Here is a 7,330-nt window from a genome sequence, read left to right as displayed (position 1 = left end):
GTCATCAAGAGCTGATGGAAGGCTGCTCCAATGCCACGCTTCAGCACACTTTTAGCAGGAGCATTAGCACTGATGTAATAGGGCATTGAATCAGGTCTAAGAGAGGCACCTTCCAGAGAAACCGGACACACAAAACAATTGGGTGTCAGGCTAACTCTGGTCTGGGTCTGGCATGTGCTAATCTATAGTTATGGTGATGAATCTTTGCACTTGCGCAGATGTCAATGCACCTATCTCAAAGCGCGTCCCCTTTGTCCAGCATCTCTACTGAGAATAGGAGTGTTTGGGGATTGTCCTGTATGGAAAAACTGACGAGGAACTGATACTGGGGATAAGTGAGCCTGCTCCACTTTGACCTTTGTATACGTTCCTTTCCATACTTTATTTAAACAAGACTCAATTTGGGACCTCAGCACTTGTAGTCAACTAGAACTATTAGTGGTGCATGCGAAATACTAAGGTTGCCTTTCAGCATGCGTAGCTGTGGCCATGAGGATTGTTGCCTTGCCTTCTCCTCTGCTGCCGAGGGGGCCTGTGTCCCTGGCAGTATGAGTCTTCCATCAGCATCCCCCCTGGTTTTGTGGTATATTTTTGAAAGTTCTAATGGGATGAAGGAGTAAAACATGGGGTGGGTTGTGAGTCAGCTAATAAAAAAGTGATGGTGTGGACACTGGAGGAAGAAGTCTGGACTGTTTAATAGCTGAAAGAACTAATTTCTGCAAACTTGGGACCCTCTTTCTCTCCATCTTGGCTATCACAACTAAAAGAGTTTGGCCTGCTCAAGGGAGGGTGGGCATCATTCTCTTCCTCCGGACGTAGCAGGTGAGGAGTGAGGCAGCTTGAAGGGAGAAGGATTAATCTCAGTGCTCACAGTCCCTGTGCACATCTTAACTAAACCCTGTTGGTTTGTGTGTTCCAGTAATGAATCAAATGGCCACACAGTCTCGGCAAATTCATCTCTTTTATCCTCGCTTATGAATAAGGTAAGAGCCATCCATCAAACGCCTTTCATTCCCCCCACCAAGAGAAATTAAAGCTGCGATGGCGGGGAGGGGGGGAAGAGATGCGTTTGTTTTTTAATGTTTTGCCTCTAATAAGATGAGTTTGTACCATTTAAATTTTGAGACCATTTTTCATCGGGTATAATTTCAGAGCCACTGCTTACGAATTAATTTAATGAACTGGCTGAAGAAATATATTGCAGCCTCTGACACCTTTTTTTTTTTTTTTTTAATCCTTTCTAGACAGAGGAGGGCTCCGAAAGATATCCGCCCCCCCTTTTTATTTCTAGAACCTGGCAACTTCTCTCGCGCTCTCTTTTTACAGTTACTCATTTTGTTTATTTACTCAAAAACATTTTTTTTCATTGGGGGAGGAGAATCATTGGTTTTTGTGGAAAGAGAAGAAAAAAATTAGAAGTTTTGAGCCAAAATCATCAATTTCTGTCTTTCTGGTGTAACGGTGTCCAACAGAGCCGCCTTTACCATGTTCTATATTTATTTTAGATAATGCACGGTTTCTTTTTCCTTACTTTTTCCTTAAATGATACATTATCTCAAATATATATTTCCCTTTCACATGATAAATTCTACTGTACCAAGATTAATTTTGCTGTTGTATACAACTGCAGTAGAGATCAGGGCAGCCTTTGAGCCATGCTTTAATATTCTACTGTGTGATAGGTTTTACAGGCATAACTATTGCCATCCCCTTGGCTCTGGGCGTTACGTGCATCAAGGCCATATAACCCTCAAGAGAGGGCAAAGTGACTTTGCCTAGTAATCTCTCGCCTCCTTTCTCTCTTATTTCATCCCTCTTTTTTCTCTGTGTTGTTTAATTTCTGTGTTTATCCTTATGCCACTTTTCTCCTCCATTGGTTCTCTGTTACACTGGGTTTTTGATATTCCCTTTTAAACTTAATTTCTTATCCATTCCTGCGTATTGTCCCTTTAGTGATTCCAAATAGCAGCTCTTTCTCTAGTGAGTAAATCTATTTAGTAAGTCTGCTGTCTGGGGTCCTGAGTCATTCTGAAGGCCCCAGCTCGGGGAAATTCTGTTTCAATAGATACTTCACTTGAAAATCTCCAGGAGAATATAAGATTTACGCATGTGCTTAGAAATAAACATCTGTTTGTGTGCAGCCCTGCATAAGATTCTTTATGTCGTGCAAAATAAGTGTAGCACAGGTACAAAATACAAGTTCTTCAGGTTTGTTCCTTTTTTAAAGAAGGAATAAGATTAACTGATGACATAAGCCAGCAAAGAATAGAGCTCACTGATTTGAAGGAGCCTATTCCAAGACTAAGGATTGCAGAATCAAGCTCAGTGTGCTCAGGAACACATCACGCTTGCTTCTTCCTCTTGCTGCATAGTTTCTGTTCATGGAGGAATCCTTCATTATTTGTCTAGGAAAAAGAACCCTTTACAGAAATTGAATGCCCAACAAACGCCAATGGAAAAAGACAACCTGGATTTCTGACTCCAGCCATAAAGAGCTGCAGTCTCCACATAGCAGCAGGGGCTTTACCTTCAGGGGGCATTAAGAGAGCCTCATATAGCCAGGGTTCCTGTAGCGTATTGCAGTTTATTTAGGGGGGCTGTCAGGCTTAATTAACTGATATTTATAAAGGGCTTCAAGATCCTTAAGTGGGTGGAGTTTATAATGCAAGTATTGGGCCCAATCCTGCATTTTATTCATGCTGTGAATTTCACTGTTGTTACTGGAGGTAACTGAGAGCACAAAAAAGCACGAAAGGGTCTGGGAAATTGCGCGTTTATTCTGAAAGAAAATTTTCTCTCTAAGCACTCTTGAGTAACTTCTTTTTTCTGTCCTGCACATCATATGCCTGGACCTGTAAACCTTCTCTGTGTAGAATCTATTTGAAGCCTTTCACACAAAGCAAATTGTGAGTCCACGTCCTGCTTTGTGGAGGGTATGTCCATTTAGCACAGAAAGCGATATAATTTCTTTATTGAAGTCAGTAAGAATTTTCCAGGAACTTAAGTGGAGCCAAAATTTTTCCCCAGTTGAATAAGATTTCCCCCCTCCCACCCCCAAACATGCCCGATCACTTTAAAGAAGGAGACGTCCTTGTGGCTGGGATAAGATGATTCTAAATAAACTAGAGCTTACCAGTTCTATCACTAGCTCTGTACTAAGAGACCAACATATTGTAGGAGCTATAGGGTTATTAATGTTTAAGCCTGCACACCTTTTCCATACTCAAGGTATGTCTCTCTTCACCTCAGTTTCCCCATGTATAAAACAGACGTGCTGCTTCATTACTTTACACAAGAGCCATGAATATTAGATGGGCACCCGAGTACTTTGTGGTAGTTGGGTGGAGGATGCAGAAGAGTGAGGTGTTACTAAGTTTTGCTGATGCGGTTTAGGCAGCCTGTGCAGACTTCTTGTCCTCTCTCTTAATCTTCAAAGACATAGCTTTCTGTGGGCAGTCTTGAGGGTATCCAGACTGGCAGTGTCCGCTGCTGTGTGCTGGGCTTGATGCGGTGTCTATGTTCTTGTTCCAGATGTCAAAGACCAGTGCCAGCCTTGGCAACCTGCGGAACATTAAGACAGAAGGAGATGGCAACCAGGCTGGGGCTGGAGAGCCAACACAGTACTTGGGCAAGGCAGTGAAAGCACTTGTCCAGGAGAAGCTCTCTGAGCCGTGGAAGATGTACCTGCACCGGTAAGGAGAGCATAGAACTGGGGATAGAGGAAAGGGAAAATTATTTCCTTTGCAAAGTGTCTGGCTGATTAGTGCACGCTTGAATGCAGAGTTCTCTTGAATTTAAAGGCCTACTTCTGTGGTATGCTGATCACCTTCTGGAGTGCATTTAGTCCTCAGTCCTGGGCTGCCTGCAGTAGGTGTTAATGTCCTATAAGAAACACCTGTCCACATAGAATTATTTTGCAAAGGGATCTTGAGAGCCAACTACAAGCACAGATCTTCACGTAGTACTGTTAGCCTAGACTTCATCTTAGGCTCCTCTTTATATCCCCAAGTCTGCAAGTCCAGGGGACCCACTGCAGCTTGCTCTTAGCACTGAACTTCTGTTGGACCATGTTTAGTTATTACGCACAGGTCACAGAAGCCTTAAAATGCTTGCTGTGGCAGTTCTTCTGATCATAGGAGTAGGCCACTGAAAGAAAATAAGCAGTATAAGGGGTATGGGAACTGGGATAGTTTCTGCTGTTTTTGTTGTAGACAAGGAGGCTTGAAAGGAAAATGGAACAGATACAAAACTCACCCACACAGACACATGCACATACATGCCCAGACAGACACATGCTTTGAGCATACACAGATACACCCAGGCAGACACATAGGGGTTTGTGCTCTGACACAGATAGTTGCCTACAAATGCCTGTGGATACTTTGTAAATCACAGACTTCAATGGAGAAGACTAGAAAGTCTTTTAGTCCATGTGCCCCTGGCCAGTGTGAGATCCTTCCCTGCAGTCCATTTGCATTTTGTCCAGCCTAGTTTTAATTATGCCAAGCAGCATGGCTATTTTCTTGTCTCTGGGAGCAGTATTCTACCACCTAATATGTTTCAGTGTCACTATTTTTTTCATGGTATGCTGCCCGAATTTCCCTTTTTGTAATTTTGTTGCAGTTCTCCTGGTTATATCCCCTTGAACCACAGCGAATAATTCCTCTCCGCAATTGGAGTCCACCCCCTTCAGATAGTCACAGACTTTTAGCATACCATTTAACCAAGCCTATTTACTTCCTTTAATCTGACTTTGTGAATTAGTCCCTTCAGCCTGCTGATCATGTTGTTGCTGTTGTCGTTCTTGCCGTTCCCTGCATGGGTGCAGAATTGGGCTGCCATTCCTGTAGCACCACACCAGATTTAACAAGCTTCCTGCCTCCATATATGCAGCTCACAATTATGCTACCTTGTTTGCATCTATACTGCAGAATGTATACGTATCATGTTTACCATCCACTGTTACACAGGATTGCTTTTAATGTTGCTCTCATGAGTCCCCTATGTATAAAAATACACCCCCCACCCCCAGATGTATTAGCTATGTGTTTCCAAATGTGACTCTTGTATTCTGAACCTTCTCCCTTGTCTTGCAAGGCCTCTCTGTGTTATTTTTCTCCTCTTGCACTGGTGTTGCCAACTCCTCCCAGTTTAGTAGCTTCTGTGAATTTCATTAACACGCTGTTTACTCTTTCTCCTAGATTACTAATCAAGATGTTAAATAAGCTCAGACCTAACCAAAGTCGTCCTTGCAGCGTTCACAAGATACCTCCTCCCAGCTCAATATGTTGCTGTTTGTCATTAGCCTTTGTTTACGGTCCTTCAGCCAGTTTTCAATCCATGAGGTAGCATTCACATCCAGGCCAATTTGAATTAATTCTAAGCATATGCGAGACTGTATCAAAATGCTTTACTAAAATCCAAATATATTGCATCCCTTCATCCACTAATTTTGTAATTCTATCAAAAAAAGCAATTAAATTTGTCTGGCAAGATTTATTCTTTATAATCCTGATGCTGTTTATTGCTCATGGTTCCTTTATCCTCTAGATGTTTAATGATTTTCTCCTCCCTCTTAATATTTGTTCCATTACTTTACTGGAAGGAGAAGTTAAGACTAGAGGTATGATAATTGCCAAAGATCACTCGTCTTTTTTCTCCCTGAAAGAATCAGTACCTAGATTTTTAAATTTTTTTTTTTTTTGCCAATTTCCTACTACCTCCATCTTCTCTATGGCTTAAAAAGTAGCAAATAGTAATGCAATCAGTTTGTGAGTTAATTTCTGTTGCGCTTCAGGACATACATCATCCAGACTGGCTGATTTGTGCATATTTATATTTTCCAACCAGTCCCTTTATCTGCTCTTCGAGAAGGTCTTCATTTTATCCCTAATTGTCTGTTTTGTCTTTAGTTTTCCTATGCAAAGCAAATTTTATAAGGCAGCCATTTTTGACTCATCACCTTCCTTTTTTATTGGACCTTCTTTCTAAGTACAATACCTCTCGTCCTTGGTAAAACAACCCCTTTAGCTTGCAGTAATCTGGTTTCTTCTCTCTTACCACACCTTTACTTTCCTTCATTTTCTCCCTGCAAGCCTTAACTGACTGCGTGTATTCTATATCCACTGACCTTCCTTTTCCAGTACAAGTTTTTTTTCTTTACCTTTTACCTGGTCCCTCCTGGGACCACACACAGGCTGCTGTTTGTTTCTTGCTTTCCTGCTCATCAGAGCAATTGTAGTTTGTTGTATCTTAATTATGCAAGATTCCCCTGTCAAGTTTCAAAACCTTCCTGCTAGTGTTTTTTACTCGATTTCTCGATTCCCTATGATTCTGGAGTTGCCTGAAATCACATGTATTTGTGCTACTCTTACTAAATCTGGAGAATCTCAGCAGTGGATGAGCAGTGAAACCCTGCTTAGTTGTTTTTGCCCTCTTGACTGTTTCCCCCAAGATGACAAAAGGCATGTCTTAGATGATGGCTTTTGCTCTGGTTTTTGCATTGCAGCATTGTTTCTTCTGTACTTCAGGGACTGTGCTTTTCAGTATTTATGCGTACTAGGCTGTAATTGCTATATAGGCGACACTTCGTCTCTCCCATGTATGTGATACCCTGTTGTTTGAAGGTGGGGGGCGGGTGGATTCTGGATCTAAGTTCCCTTGAACCACTGTTGTTTCTTCCCTTTTGCTACTCCCAGTGGATTGAAACAAGAAAAAAAAAAGACCTGTAATGTTTCAGCAGTGTCCTCTTGGTCTGGATTTCCCTTAATTTACTAACCTTTGATCGTTCCTCAGAACCTAGGCTTTTGTACATAGGCACTCAAGAACACTAATGATTTTCATCTTTTGTTTCAGAGTAGTTCTGTATTTTGCTCCCACTAAAAGTGAATGGGAGTTTCTCGGTCAAGTTCAATTGGAGAGAAATTAGGTTTCTTGTTCTGCATGTTCACATCTATATAACAAGCAATAATCACGCAACAATGCCAGCAGTGCTGTTTGTGCAGCAGGGACACTGACGTTAGAAAACAGAATGGTAGTAGAGTTGAAAAACAAGGAAAATATGTCTGTTCCAACACGGCTTCTCTTCTGGGGCCTTCCATAAGATGCCTGCTTGTCTGCTTTGGCCAGGTTTGGTACCAAGGATTTCTGCGATGCACAGTGCGACTTTCTCCATAAGGTGCATTTCCATTGTGTCGTGGAGGAATGCGGTGCCCTCTTCAGCACCCTGGATGGAGCCATCAAGCATGCCAAGTAAGTAGGAGAGCGCGAGTCTTGGGAAACTTTGAGAAAACTCTACAACACGCACACTGCAGGACGAGAGAGACCTTAC

General features: G+C 42.1%; 1 protein-coding gene across 6 annotated transcripts in view; it reads left to right on the top strand.

The window, feature by feature from the left end:
- CASZ1 (castor zinc finger 1) overlaps nucleotides 1-7,330 on the top strand; it is a 243,234-nt gene that overhangs the window by 218,921 nt on the left and 16,983 nt on the right. For all 6 annotated transcript variants that reach the window (XM_009325209.1, XM_009325207.1, XM_009325208.1 and 3 more), the window contains 3 exons: nucleotides 920-983; nucleotides 3,532-3,692; nucleotides 7,129-7,251. In XM_009325209.1, the coding sequence (XP_009323484.1) occupies nucleotides 920-983; nucleotides 3,532-3,692; nucleotides 7,129-7,251 (348 nt within the window). The remainder of the gene's footprint in view (nucleotides 1-919; nucleotides 984-3,531; nucleotides 3,693-7,128; nucleotides 7,252-7,330) is intronic.

Source organism: Pygoscelis adeliae, unplaced genomic scaffold, assembly GCF_000699105.1.
Source record: "Pygoscelis adeliae isolate BGI_AS28 unplaced genomic scaffold, ASM69910v1 Scaffold36, whole genome shotgun sequence".
Lineage (NCBI taxonomy): Eukaryota > Metazoa > Chordata > Aves > Sphenisciformes > Spheniscidae > Pygoscelis > Pygoscelis adeliae.
Note: the sequence above shows the minus strand (reverse complement) of the source record. Positions and strands in the feature narration are given on the sequence as shown.